Source organism: Monomorium pharaonis, chromosome 1, assembly GCF_013373865.1.
Source record: "Monomorium pharaonis isolate MP-MQ-018 chromosome 1, ASM1337386v2, whole genome shotgun sequence".
Taxonomy (NCBI): Eukaryota; Metazoa; Arthropoda; class Insecta; order Hymenoptera; family Formicidae; genus Monomorium; species Monomorium pharaonis.
In genome coordinates, this window is record NC_050467.1 from 16844142 (window position 1) to 16859960 (window position 15819).

The window sequence follows — 15819 nt, forward strand, 5'->3', positions numbered from 1 at the left end:
AAGGTGAAATAATTTTTTGCCGCAAAAAAAAAAGTGGAATTAAATGCAATTCAGGTAGAGCAGTATGGTAGTCGGTGCCGGACGTTATATGGGATAGCGTAGCTATTTTTCGCTCGAATAAGGCAATTGATTGATCCCGATATCTGCCAATTCTTTTGTCGGCAAAATCCGATCGATTGAAAGCATAAGCTCGATTCTTTACGCAATTCGACAGATTTCGAAAAAATCAAGTTAAGCGCCCGCGCGAACGATGTGCACTTTTTTCCTCGGTCCGCGACAAACGGCATAAATCAGAGGAAAATCGATTTCGTTCTATCCAAATGAAAAATGAATTAGGGATGAAAATCTTGCCGACCGATGATCCAATACTTGCGGTCGATGATCACGAGGCAGGTACACGATTGAATCGCCGACTATGAAAATCGATCGAGCACGTTCGCAGTCCTGCATGGGCGCAAAGAATGAGTCTCGGATGGTGCACGGTGTAAAACTAACACCGCCAATCAAATTCTATAAGTTCATCTTAACCCTAATTCAGCAATCTGATTGGTGGTATCCGTTTTACACTGTGCGCATCTGGGATGCTCCCTCCGAGAAAAGAACTTGCACTTACACCCCCTCATCCCTAAAAAAAATTCTACGAACCCCCTTGGGCCACCAAATTTCCAGACACCAAACCGCCTTGCCAAGCAATCCAACGTGGCAACGTGCGCCACGAGCTTTATGTGTGGATGGTTGGGGAAGAGGAGGTTTTTGCACGCACGGGCGAACCGAAACTCACGCTTTAATATTCGATTTCGACGCTGTCTACATTGAAGCTGTCGATTAATAATACATTAGTAATTACTTCGATATTATTCATATTTCTCGGGCGTATTACAATGTCACGATTGTACCGCCAATGATTTGTATTGCGTTGCGCAGCCAGCCATTAGTACATGTCAATATTTATTAAGCCGCTCAGGGGATTATAAGCGCCCCCTGTAATAATGAAGTGTACGCGGATATAATAAATTGCGATGGCGAAAAAAAAGAATAACGAGAAATTCGTGCTCTCCTTCTCGCGCCGTTGGAGCTCCATAAATTGAATCTACTTTCCCCCCTCCCTCCTCCCTTTCTCTTCCTCTCTGATAAACACGGCGATAATCTCATAACGTTCGACCAAGAGCCGTAGGAAGGAAGGAAATCGTCAAGATACGAAGAAAGAAACTCCACTCTCGAGTCATTCAGTTGCTCGCATTAATACCGACCCCCGTTCAAGTTTCAGCACTTACAAATACGCTTTGCTGTTTCAGACTTCGGTATAACGACAGGCCGGCAGGAGGGACAGTATCCGTGTGCCTTTGTTTTCAACAGCAACGAGACCCGGAACGGTACGTTCGCGTCGCCAAATTACCCCGGACTGTACCCTCGTAGCACGGAATGCTACTACTTCTTCTATGGTCAATCTAACGAGCGGGTTCACCTTCATTTCCACTTCTTCGACGTCGAGGGGGTGTTACCGTAAGTTCAATGGACTTCTCGCGCTCTTGTTCCTTCGAGAGGGCGAATTCCCGAAATGCGATACAGCCGTAGGTAGAACCGGCCGAATTTAAATAAATACGCCGTCGAAGTCACGCCGAGCATTTTCGCTGTCGGCGATATTGACGTCACTAACGAACAATAAGCATATAGAAATATAATTATGAGAAATGAAAATTAATTAACGCAAATAATAACGCGATATTCGAATGGGGGAAAGAAAATAAAAGGGGCTAATAACAATTGTACTACCGACAAAAATCACAGTTAATAAATGAAAGCGTTTACACTTCAGGTATTTCAATAATTAATTAAATCGATTGCTCGGAGCCGGGGGGGGGGGATGTCCCCGATGTCGGAAGAACCGGGCGATGCGGTTATATACAATATCAGATTTAACTTGCATCGGGAAACTCTCGCCGTCTCGTTTAACGTCTAACAATAAGACCCGGACAGGTATAAAGCGACTTTAAATAAATTTAGAATCTTTCCGCGAAAAGGCGAATCGATAACGACTCAATTCTCAAGCTTTGCGGGAGCCGGGGTGGCTCGTTATCTCACAAACTGCATCCAAGTTTCTCAGCTACTTATTGAAACACGAAGGAAGCTCTGATGAAGGTTCGGACGACCAATACCCGAGAAACAGGCAATTACGTGTCAGCCACGCCGCATGCTGTTATTAACGAGCTCTATTACTCATTATCCGATATAACGAGCAATATACCGCGCTGAGGGAAAAAAAATGTTTTGGTCATACACCAACCAAAAAGAAAAACATACAAAATGCATTCTAGAGTTACCAATCAAGGTTTCGACTATCGTGATTGAATTTCTGATTTTCAAGTAGGAACGTTACGATAGATTTATTTAGCAACCAGTTTCTCTTTTTTTTTCCGTGTGTATTATAGCTTTGGAAAATGATGTACAACGATTCGGCGCAAGTTGCCCGCGCAAATCGAAACGCAGGTAGACGGACGGATACGGCAGAGCCGTAAACTGCTACGTGCGCACGAAAGGTAAAGAGAAACAAATACGGAAAGGGTGGTGCTGGTCGCGAGAAACGACCGACGGCAAGGGAGAAACAGCGGAAGGGGGGGGAGGGGAAAGGGGAGGATCGGCGCACCGGGGGTCATACGATAGCTGTTCCTAATTGGGTCGTATTAAATCGCAGGACCATCAATATTCCGGCGGCAACGTAACGCTACGTTCATTACCGGAAGCCGCTAATTAATCATGTTTCGCCAATTTCTGTCGAATTTTATAACAACGAGCGGCTCGTTTGTCGCACACGGCGCCACGAACGGCCGGGCGTGCATCGCGACGAAGGAACACCGGGGCGGGATTCGCTGGGGCTCATGCTGCCGCGTGTCGTTCAATCGGTCGGTCGGGTTGGTCGGCCGCCGGTTGGCGCGACTCACTTTATAAATTGATAATTCAACCGACGTCGGCCGTGCCGAACGTCTCGCCGCGTTATTTATCGCGGTCGCATCAGCCGCGGCCGATCGCTACCCCGTAGGAAGATTTCTCCCCCGGTGCTACTTCGGAAAACGGTAATCGTAAATATCGTTCCGACCCTCCCGCGCGAGAAACGAAACGAGAGTTCGATTGGGCGAAGTGCGCCCTCGGTGCTTTACTACGTAGATGCATTTCACCAGCCAGCGTCGACGACGGCGATGCGGCATCGGCCGACGAGAAGCACCGGAAAAAGATGCATACCCGGCCGTAAATCTGACCACCGGTAAACAGTTCTCGAGGCGCTTTGGGTTACGCTCGCGCTCAAGAAAGCGCTCCCGGAAAATGATGATCTATCACCCGAATTGCCACTTGTGTCATCTAGCCAACTAGCGCAGCCTCCCCCCCCCCCCTCTCTCTCTCTCTCTATCTCTCTTCTTTGCGTGCGCGCGCGCGCGCGCTATTCGCAATATATATTTTCCACTCCGCGATAATAGCTCCATCGCTCATACATCAATATTTCTTTTCACGACGATATATTGTTTGTCTCGCCGCGGATGTGTCGCCGCGCAACAGCCGAATGGCCGCGTAAATCTTATTTATCGCCTCTATTTATCTATCGGGCAACATTCTACCTTGATCGCCCTTAATTACGCCCGATGAGATGGTAATGGAATTATTATTATGCTGCTCAATATGCATTTTGTATGATAAAAAGGTATAACAACGGCAGAACTTTCTTCTTAAGCGCAACGCGACATCTTATTAAGGTACATTAATATTGTTGAAGCAAGTTTGATTGTTATTATTAAGTATAAGATTGAATCTTGCCAATATTTCTCGTGTAACCGCTGTACTTAAGCAACACTTGCATTAGAATGATGTGAATAATAGACTGAGGTTGAATTATTTATGGATGTACTGTCAGCAAGAGAATTATAAACTCAATTTGTTACTGTGAGATAACCGAGAAAAACTAAAAGAGCCATCCAAATTTTATTGATATTCCATCCAGAAGCTTATATAGATGCTGAAGCTTCTTGCTACTTCATTTTTCATCGAGCATACATATCAATGTATTGCACCGGTCGTAAGATATATCTTGAAGGAATAACGTAAACTCGTGTAAAAGCTAAATAGTTTATGTCAGCTTAAATATTTAATGATCTAAAATTGATGTCTTCAAATCTGTCTTCAATACAGCTGATACGTACGTGTATTCCAGTGAATTTTTAATTTTTGCATGCATAAAAACGGAAGTTAAATCCTCGCGCTGACAAGTAAAGGATAATGAATATGATAGGTATATATATACATATATATATATATATATATATATATATAGGTGGCTTTCTTAATGAAATACACGTCCGGCAAAGTTTCTAGACTATCAAAGCTTGCAGAAAAAGTTAAGCGACTCGTTTAATTACTCAAATCATAACTAATCCATTGAGAATCGGTACATTAACTTTACTTAATATATTCTAACACAGAAAGATGAGAGACAAAAAGAGAAAGAACAAAAAATATATATTATAATTGGTCTACGTTTTTATCACAATGTTTTATTTAATTTTATTAAAAACGCAATTCGTAACTTGATACATAAAGCATAACTAAAAGGTTTCTATCGTAATAAAAATGGATATGTTATATTTTATATCACATTTTATTACGGTATTAAATAATGTTACATTATTATTATTTTTACTTTTATAATTGTATTTTAAAGAACTAAAAGAACTAAAATATATGAAACCTAACTATAAAAAGGAAATATTTATAATGGTAGAGTATCCAATCAAATATACATAATTACAAACAATGCATGCGTTATAAAATTTATTATTTATTTGTTTTTATGAACATTATAATATAAAGGTAAACAATAAAGTCAAATAATTTTAAATTTTTAACTGTAAAATAAATAATGCCTCTAACGGAAAATAATATCTCTACGTATGCTTTTCTCTTTTATCTTTATTATTGAAATTATGTCCATGATAATATTATATAATAATGACCAAAATTTTCGAGCATTAGATATTAGGTGTACGAAAATTAAATTTTTTTATACCAAATGAAAACAAAGTTTATTTTTTTGTTCAAATTTGAATTAAATTATTGAAACATTTAATTAACACATAATTTTTATTAAGTTAAATATAAGTCAGTAACACAAGATTTCTACATTGTAAGAAAAATAATATTGGTTATATGATGTAAAACCATTTTAAGTATGATTTTCTACATATAATTTGTAATTATTATTATTGATAGTTGTTGATATTGTAGTTTCAAACTTCTTAAATGTGAAATTTTTGTGTAAATCAAATTCGAATTAAATAAAGAATCAAATTCCAATCTCACCCGATTCGATATGATTTGATTTAAAAGAGTTTGCACACTTGTATTATATTATGAATAACTTAAAGAGTACAATATCTTAATTGTAATATATTTTTTGTATTCATGAATTTTGCGGACAAAACAAACTATTGATAATGTTTTCCCTCGTTTACAAAGTAAAAGTTCAATCATTAAGTCGGAATTTTTCAGGTGCGAAGCTGTGTCAGCCAGCGATTACGTTGAATTCTCCAACTACATGATCAGAGATCGGAAGTATCCGAGGCATTGTGGTCAGCTGAAAGAATTCGACGTTTACAGCGACAGAAAGTTCTTCCGCGTTACGTTCAAGAGTAACGATCGTCTCGACGCCACGGGCTTTAATGCCAGTTACGTGTTCCTAGACGAGGAAGAAAATTACACGATGAAGATACCTGCGAGCAACGGATCGGCACGGCACGGTGAGGCTTTCGTAAAATTAGTTAATTAATTATATCACGATACTGCTTCACCGCTATCTACGCTGGTAGCTTCTGATTTTTTTAAACAATTATAACATTACATAATTCAAGAGACTATACAACGTATAGAAACAGGAAATATTTATTTAAAAAAAGGTTCTCATATTTCCTCATATACCTGCTAAATTTTCTACGCTTTATTATTAAATTTTTATGTCTAGCCAATCTGCTATTTATTATCCATCGCTTATTAATACAGCTACGGCAAATGCGATACACATTATTTAAAAAATTGCAACACAGCACCGATTTCAACTAAAATATTGAATTTATTTTGCATCGTGTAAGTTCATATCAATGTAAATTTTTAAAAAGTCCAAGTTCATACATTTTGCTCGCTATCGATGATACAATTATATATACGTTGAATACGTGGAAATGGAAAAAAAAGTGACCTGCGCAATGTATACAGTTACTGTAATAGATATATTACGCATAGTAAAATGCGTGTTATATGTTCCCGTACTTACAAAGAAATCGCGATTTCACATACGGCGTACCTCCATTATGACGTAAATATTCCATTTTAATTATGACAAAAGTCAAGCGAGCCAAGAAGATACTTAAAAGCAGATGAAATAAAGTTTTTTTTTCTGAAAGATACGACATGTAGAATCTCGAGAGAAAAAGTCTTTTCTCTTTCAAAGCTCCCGAGATGAAGAAATCTTTGAGAAGGAAAAAAAAATTTGCCTGCAATATTACAGTTAAAAGTACAACATATTTGAATTTAACTAAATTCACGACTTAATATAATATTCAAAATGCGACGAGAGAGAGAGAGAGAGAGAGAGAGAGAGAGAGAGAGAGAGAATTCTACGTAGAAGATTAATATGGTCTCTGAAAACTCAACCGAACGAAGTCTCGTTTCTCCTAATAGTTCTGACTTGTACGCTCCGTAGGGCAACTACGTTCACATTACGGTCATTATCTTCCGGCTATTTAAATGTCTTGTCGGCAATTTCTATGAAAGTTATTTCTCTTGATTTTTCCGCCTTGTCGTATATACGTACACGTTGTAAAACATACGAATGGATATTCTGGAAAATAATTGAGTCTTTTGTAACATAAAAGGAAAGCCCGACAAGGGTGAGGGAGAGACCCCGGTAAAAAAAGCCCCGGTAGCAGGGATCTAGTCTGAATTGTACGGAGATCCGTTCATTCGCATTCTCGTTCTTCCGAGGAGGCGAAAAGTCACGCGCGCGGCAACGTAAATGGATAGAGGCGGCCTGAAAAAGGTAGCGCGGGCAGAATGAATTAAGGCGGTGTACTTTAGCCCGTTCCGTCAAATCGAATTGCGCGGAGAGAAGCCCGTTATTCACTCGTTTCGCCCTGGCAAACGGGGTCGAATACCTCGGATTCGTGAAACTTTTGTTACAACTTGGAGCATTGTTGCACGCCCAATGGCTGGAGAGTAGCCCCAGTGCCGCTCAGTGCCGCTGGGCTTAATAGCACGAAATACATCTTCGGGCGCTCGGTCGTCGCCGTTTAAATGCCGTTCTAGACCGGTAACAATTGCAGAACGGAAAAATGTGCAAACTCAACGGGACTCCGTACGATCGATCGCGCGAATCGCGTGTGATACATGCCGCGTCATTCCCTCGCTGATCCGATCAATCGGACGTTATTAATCGATTCCGCTAATAATTCTTCGAAACCGTGTTATACCTCCCGTCGCTCCATCGCTAAAACGAAAAGAGTTCCTCATTGTGAGCCAATCCATAGAATTCTCTAGATGTCGTTTAGCTTGCTTTTTATCCGCGCGCCATTGTCCCGCGGGTAATATTTTTAATTGTATGTGCAAAATTAAATTTCGCAAGTGTCACGCAATGTTTGAGAAATTGATTCCAGTCTGATGAGCATAAATAATATGAATAATATGAATATTAGTTTCGTCACGGCGCGGCGGTTCCGACGCACGCGGTCAACTAAAATCGCCCGCCATTGTCGCGAAACAAATTGCAAATAGGGACTCGGCCAGATGTGACGCGTATTTATAGGCAATCAACGATAATGTCGCGTTCCACTTTCCCCATTCGGAAGCTGTGAAATTGTGTGTGGCAGTGGTTTCAATATTCTAGATTGTATCGTTGACTTTGCAATATTTGCCCGTAGACATCAACGTGAGATTGCATAATGAACAAACCGGCGTAACAAGATTCGCTATCAGTTTGCGAACCGCCGCTATCGTTGAATTTGATAAACACGAGGGCGATCAAACGGGAGAACGGGCGATAAAATAAGAGACCTCGGGACCGTCGTTTCCCCGAAGGACGAAGGAAAAAAAAAAAGGGGAAGAGATTTAATCGTCGCCTCGCGCGTGACGATTGAGCTACGCCGATTTTGAAAATGTTTTTCATCTGCAAAAACTACCACGTGGAAAAAAGTTACACGTTTTGTCACATTTGCTCGTAAAGATCGCCGTAATGTGTACAATTGTTGCGAGAACGTTATCGTGTTTTTATTACGTCACGACGGCTTCCCGCGCTACATTTTTTTTTCCCCGCTGCTTCGCTTACGCGCGGCAATGAAAAAAGTCCACCGAGGAGGTAAACACACGAACAAAATGCGTATTACTATTTATGCCATCGTTAACATGAGTTACCACGCGCGTGTTTCCATATGCAGGCGGATCGATAGCGCCGCGCGCGACTCGCTCCGCGGGGGGTGCTATCAACCGCGGAGAACGAAAAAAAAAAAAGGGGGAGAGACAAGAGGAAAGAGTTAATCCTATGATGATCTGGGAGTCCAAGTAACCGTGACATGATTTTTTTCTTCTTTTTCATTAAAGGTATCGCGCCCTCGCCACTGCCGTTGCTGCTGCCACTACTGCTGCTGCTGTTCGCGAACTGTCTCTTCGTGGGCGGCGATAGAAGCTCGCATTAAGAAGAGGCAGCGAAAACGGCGGCCACGTGAACGACTCTTGGCTCAATTTACAACGAACCGCAACCTTTCGCAAGATCGTGAGCCATCCAAGGTCCACCAATAGCTCAAGCTCATCGAAGAAAGTGACGACCCCGTTTAACAAATTCGCCGGGAGGGGGCGCGTTTAACTGAAGTCTATTATCCGACCCGGGGGGCACGGAAGTCTTAAACGTGTCCCGCGTATCCTTTCTCATTCTATCCCATTCGTCCGCGTCAACGTCGACCATTTCGAGGAGAGAGCATCGGCGGTAAAATACTTTTACGTTTAAACAGCGCGGAAGAGAAACGACCGCGCGCGGGACGGTGTCATTCGTCGGGGAACTCGTCGCGAGCCTCCGTTACCGTAAGCAGGAGAAGTGGGATTAATTGGCTGCGTGGCTAAATTGGCCGCTGGCTAGTCTTACGAGGGATAAGTTACGGTCGGCGGCAACTCTTCCGAGAAGAATTTTTACCTTCGGGAGAGTATCAGGTGAATCTCCTTCGGGGTGGCCTGGCGCGCCACGCAAAGGGGGAGGGGGGGGGGAGGAATACCCAGTACGAGACCCGTTGCCGCTGTTTCGATTCGGGCGGATGCATTTTAAGCGCGCGCGCGCGCGATATCCCTCTGTTTATCGTTTACAATTTAACTTTAATCACAATTTAAAAAGTTGAAACGGCGCTCGCAGCTGCGAAACACTTTAGCTCTCAACGTTTCTTTCAATACTGAGAAAATTGTAAAGTTAGGAGCGCGTGCTCTCTTAAGCCGGGGTCCGGGTGGAATGCGAGGGTGCGCAAATAAACACGAACGAACAACTCGAACGACTCGACGCCCGGCTCACCCTTATCGCGAGCTAAGTTATTCGTTTGCGTTCGTTCGCGCTCGTGCACCACACTTGGACCCGGCCTTCGAGGGAAAATCATTCGCCGTCAATTCAAACGATCAATTCAAACCTGATTTTACTCGTTCAATCGATGTTCAATGTTCTTCTCCTCCCGCGGGGAACGAATCTCTCGAGTCATCGTAATTGTTTGTCCGTATATCGAAAGTCATACGTACCGTAGGAAAAAAAAAAATTCGCCTTCACAAATACGCTACGGACGGACTTTTACTATACATCCTCTATACGACTGTGATGTTCCCGTTCTTTCTTAGTTTAATAGAGACGAAAGCAAGTCTGAAACATTCGCGATAGCGAACATTCGTAATTGATAATTAGGTGATCCTGAAGATACTGTTAATCGCCGATTGCATCATGAGAACTTAGGGAAGCGTATAGTTAAGTATTTACTGTCAAAAATGCCTGTTTCAACGAGTGAACGTTTTAGGCTAACAGGAAAATCGCGTAATAATCCGAAATTACGAATTTCGAATCCGGTGAGAATACGTAATTGACACGTTTAACGGAATATGTGGGAGCGATTAACGATTGCAATTCTTTAAAAAGCGCGTTCGGTTGAGCGATTTCAGCGATGAATGTTTCAATAATGAGCAATACGTGATCGACCGAATTTACGGGCTAGTAATGATTAAAGAGGGATATTTTGGAAACATTTTTTTGAGCTTGTGGGCTGCACTCAATATTGCACGATTTAATGTTACTACATTGCTAATTACTAGTTCCTTTCAACCTATATATCACAACGCAAAATCGGATTCTACAAAAATCACGTTAATCTAATTAATTTGCTTTTTATTAAATCGATATATAATTACATGAGCAAGAGTTGAATGTAGTAAAATATTTTTTTGTCTAATTATCTATTGGAATTATTATTAATTTCTAATATTAGTATTCTAATATTAAATTTTTATTGCTCTAACCTTGAATGTTTTACGATATATCGTATGTATAAAATTATCGCCGCTCTTGTTAAACCAGAGTCTTTAAGTAATAATTCTTTGGAAATTAGGAAATAATTGTTTATCAAAAGAAAACTTAATGACCGTCCTGTCTCTATGAGAATTTGTTTATTAGTTAAATATTATTTTAATTCAACAATATCAAGTCATAAATTAAGTCTATGTTTTAAAAAATATTTAAAACTTGCACTTGTAAAATACTTACATCTTGATGTAGCTCATTTTTTGCAAAATTACGAGTACATATGCTACTAGAATGTATCACCAACAAGTTCTCCAAGGGTTAGCGAAACAAATATCCGTTTGTTTAAAAATTAATTTTGCGCGTTTGACCAAGTGTAATATGTCCACAAATTAAATATTGTTGATATTGATGCTGCTACGTCATAGAGATACGAATAAATATGGTGCCCGTCAAAGAGAAAGAGAGTGCAGTTGTAGAATCATTTATACGACGGTCATACAACTTAAGGAATAGCAGAAGAGAACTCGGCTCATTGTAGATTCGGTTGAATGCATTCACGCCGCGTCAATATAACGTAAAGCGGCTCCACTTTCTCAAAAAAATGATTTCAAAAGGAACAAGGTAGTGAAGTTATAGGCCCGATGTATTTCCTCGAGCTTACTTACAGCGATTATGACAACCAGATAGTGTCGTATTCTAACAGTTCTCCGCACGCCGAGCGTGAATATCGGTTTTATCCGACTGTATTTACACAAAATTATGGCGAAAAGCGTGAGCTCGGTGCCGAGCGAGCACAATCTCGTATACGTGTGGAAAATCAGCATGGAAGACAACACAAGTGTGAAGAATGAGAATGGACTTCTATGAACTCGATATCAAATTGTGTATCTATAGATACATAACTAGGTAGCAATACTGTCATTGTGTACGTTAGGCTCTATCGTACGTCGAGTACTTTTTAAATAGATTTATAATATTTTTTATAATTTTAAATAGGTTTATATATAATATGTGTTGATGAAAATTCTTCCTAAAAGTTTCCCCATTGATTTTGGCAAGAGGAGTATGCTCACACGGTGTGATTTGTATGCTTGCGTGTTTGCGTGCGAAAGGCAAAAAAGAAACTGCGTGTGCGTGACGTGTGACTCGCGGAGGATCATTTTCGTTTTCTGTTGTTCCCGCGTTAACGAAAAATAAGAGAAAAGAAAAGAGGAAGGATAACACTATTAGCAAATTGAATATTTAATTGGCACTATTAATTGCTTATATGTGACTATCACCATGTAAATATTGTTACATTCGACCCGTTTCAAATGCTGTCACTATACATAGCCCACACTGTCTTAAGACACACTAGTGAATCACGAATCGAGAGAGCCAATATGAGAAACGGTAGGTCGCAGCTTTGACAGTCGCGGAGAAAGTATAAACCCTCTCTGTTACCCGATCCCGATGCGTCGTCGAAACAATGGCATTCGTTTCATAAACCGAAATTTATCGATTGACTGATCAATTGCGAATTAATTTATTGTAGTACGTGTAAATTAATTATGTGATATATACTGCATTAATTTCACTGAAACTGATGCTTGCAATCAATTGATTGATTAAGGAGTTAGTTAATTTATTATAACGCGTACGTATAAATTCAACTACGAATTTGTGACGATTCCTTTCTTTTTTTGTAAGATATGCCGCTGTCCATGAGTTTGGAAACGTGGTAAATTCAAACGATATAGAAAATTATCAACGAAAAGAATATCTGTTGTTATTTCAATGTTAATGTGTCACGAAGTTAAGAGAGGAACTTTACACGCAGTACAGCCTTCTGAAAAGTACTTAAAGTTGAAAATTCTTTGTTGAAGTATCGTTATACAAATATATATTATATTATCGTTACATACATATATTATATATATGTTCACGAACCTATGGACAGTATCGTGTATCTCTTCCATCGCTAATTTTTGTACTTATACCTAAAGAAAAACTGATGAACAAGTCGTGTCAGAAATTCAATAGCGATGTACTGCTGGAACGCCCCATAATCAGGCAGAAAGTTCAGGTGGGGGGAGGGGGGAGGGGGAGGGGGAGGGGGAGGGGAAGGCGGCCTCATAGTGGCGTGCGTTCCTGAGTCCTAGAAACGTAACTTTTATCCTTTCGTATCGCCTATTACTGGGACCTACGAGTCGAGTTATCCGAGAGTTGCGCCTGGGGCGCTCCAAACTTTGTCCTGCGGTTAAAACTATCCGAAAGCATCGCAGTCGTGCCCCGGAACAAAGGCCCGGCCGTTGATCGGGGCACCGACTTCGGTATCCGCTGAAGGCAGCGGATGTATTTTCTTATTCTGTTTTGAGGCTCTTGCCCGATCGTCTCACGCATAAGTTACGAGAATGTAATGCAATCATCGTTACTGTCCTCTAAATAAACCTTCACGTATGAATCCATACGTCAATTCTATGGTCGTTTCTATACTTATTTCAACACCACCCTCCTCTCGCTCGCATATCTATACGTATATCGTGACACGTCGTAGACCCGTCAAAAGTGATTGGTAAATCGACGCGAGTTTGAGATTGATTTTAAAATTTTTCGAATCGCGCCTCACGCGAACGACCGGATGATATTTGCAGGCGCAATTTGATGTCATCTTGTTCCAGATTTGGGGAAAACTTGGGCACCGATTCGCAATCAATAAAGTTCTCCTATCCACTCGAGTTCTCCAACCGAGAAACAACCTATAATGCTGAAGAGGCGGTTAAACTTCGCCGTAACTCTGCAAGATCGTTAAGCGCGCCGAGGAGGCCGCTTTGTCGCTTAAGAAGCTACGAAATGAGAAACCCTCTTACGACGCATTAACATCTCAGTATAATTGTTTGAGATAATTATCCGCGGTATTTTAAAACTCGGGCAGATTACTATCACAAACTCTATTTGTTTCAACAATATCCGCTGGCAAACACTCGAATGTATAATCGATCGCTTGCGAGACGACAGAAAAAGCTCTTGCTTCAGACAAAAAAAGGAAAATTAAGAATTTACTCAGTCCCGCCATCATACCGTATTACGGGTAACATTTCTTCTTTATTGCTAATTTATTGCTAATTGCTAATAACAGACAATTACAAGAGAAGAACGGTTTTGCTAAAGTACTTAAAATTTTAATTAAATTCAGTTCCGAAAATGTTATTTGACTATCAAAATAATTATGTAGGACTCTTAAGCATCGTGAGTATTGTTGTAAAAAATTTAAAATTTCAACAACCAGCTTAACCGTCCTACATTATTTTAATAATTTAACAAAATTATTTTTAAATGTGTATCTAACTATACAATTATTTGTATCTAAAATTTTAAATAAGTTAGTAAAATTATTTTGTCCGCATATTTAAACAATAAATTTTTAAACATCTTGTTAATGTCATTTGTTTCATGGCTGTAATTGTCGATTATGGAAAATGTTAACCATATTTGTGGTTATAATTAATAATTTGCATTAACAAAGTTACAATAATTAGTGTAATATTAAATTAATTACAATTAATTATAAATAGAACGAAATTCAGTTTACAATAGTAACACTTTAATTAAATTTAAATAAATTTAAATAAAAAAAAAAACGTTATATCTTGTGCATTATATATGTACAACCGTATTTAATATCAAAAGAACATTATAAATTTCTTTATTATGATTGAGTTATTAGCAAACGATATGGCGCGCTGAAGATAACAAAAAGGAATACAAACTTTATTATTCAAAGTCGATCAAATAATTTTCGGTAATCATTATCTTATCAAAAATGTACCTTACAAAAGTAAAAAAGATACGTCAAGTACATGTAAACGAAAATGAGTACAAAATCAATAAAATTAGCCAAGTATAATTTTTAAAAAAGACTAAAAAATCCTTTAAAAATTTATTCAAAAATTATTTAAAAAATGAAAATGTTATCAGTGATAAGAGATAGTGAAGCAAGAACTTAGTGTGCCGGGTTTGCATTTTTTCCGTATTTCTAAGACTGCATGTTATTAATATTAATTTAGATACAAGAATGCAATTAAAATGCTATTCGAGCAAACTTGGCAGCAAATTCTTTAGGCAGCACACACCGTTACATCAATATGCGAAACCGAATGTGAGTAGTAATTTCAAATAGAAGCGAAAACGTGCTATTAAATTATGTTACACTCCACACATGCGCATACACATACCACACACATACATACCATGTATACACGCATAAAAATAAGTTAAAAATTTAAAAAAATACAGCAAAAGAGAATTTTAACATTTTTGTGCAAGCACACACACAAAACAAAGCATAAATCCAAACATGCAACCTTCTCGTGGTATATGCTTTTTTTTTTAGGTAACGTTAATACTGGCGGTTTTCAAAGTTTTTATTAGCGATTCGCAAGCCATACTTGGCGTACTACCATATAGCAGGTGTTTGTGTAGTAGTTGATAAACTTCTACATTTTCACTGATAACTTCCAAATGTTTACAATTTTTTTCGAATTTTGTTAAAAAACATTAAAGAATGTTTCCTTTTCTCTTGTAAATATAATTAATAAGAATCAAAGTGGTGTCAGTGTACCATGGAAACCAATTTTTTAACATTTAATCATTTTTCAGATTCTCTCCGTACGTATAACGCGTAATACATATATGTATAAATATTTATATCAGCTAACAGATCGAAAAAAAGCAAATACCTAGTCACGGTGATTATGGAGACAGTGCGTATGTACAGGACAGAATTCGTATCAGAGAAGTTCAAGTGGTGGCTATACTACTAATATTAAACAGTGAAGATTATGCGCATACCACACGTAGCATGCATACAATTTTCTATTTATTCATTTTATGTTATACATATACATAATTCATGTTCAAAATTTTTCGAATTTTAGAATATTTTCTTGAAAACGATTAAGAGCTGCTATATTTATTATTATAAATTCTTATATTAATAAAATTAATTTACATATTTTTAATTTGCATATATTGTATAAAAAATGAATTTTCCTTTTTAAAATTCTCATTTTCAAAAATTCATTAAAAATTTAATATGCAGATAACACAGACAAGATTTATCATTTTTATAAATTTAATTTATCAATTCTTTTTTACACATTTAAATTTATTGTTTATATTATCGTTGTATATTAATTCCTTGAAAATTATTTTTTGCTATATATAATTTGCTATATATACATACAATAATTTTTTTTTTAATTTTATAGATG

General features: G+C 38.6%; 1 protein-coding gene across 1 annotated transcript in view; it reads left to right on the forward strand.

Annotated features, from left to right (window-relative positions):
* LOC105833926 (suppressor of lurcher protein 1) overlaps positions 1 to 11766 on the forward strand; it is a gene marked incomplete at its 5' end in the record, with an annotated part of 356824 nt that extends 345058 nt beyond the window's left edge. Inside the window, 3 exons of the mRNA XM_028192272.2 lie at positions 1296 to 1503; positions 5533 to 5780; positions 8629 to 11766. Of these exons, the coding sequence (XP_028048073.2) occupies positions 1296 to 1503; positions 5533 to 5780; positions 8629 to 8723 (551 nt within the window). The remainder of the gene's footprint in view (positions 1 to 1295; positions 1504 to 5532; positions 5781 to 8628) is intronic.
* Between the last annotated feature and the right edge of the window lie 4053 nt (positions 11767 to 15819).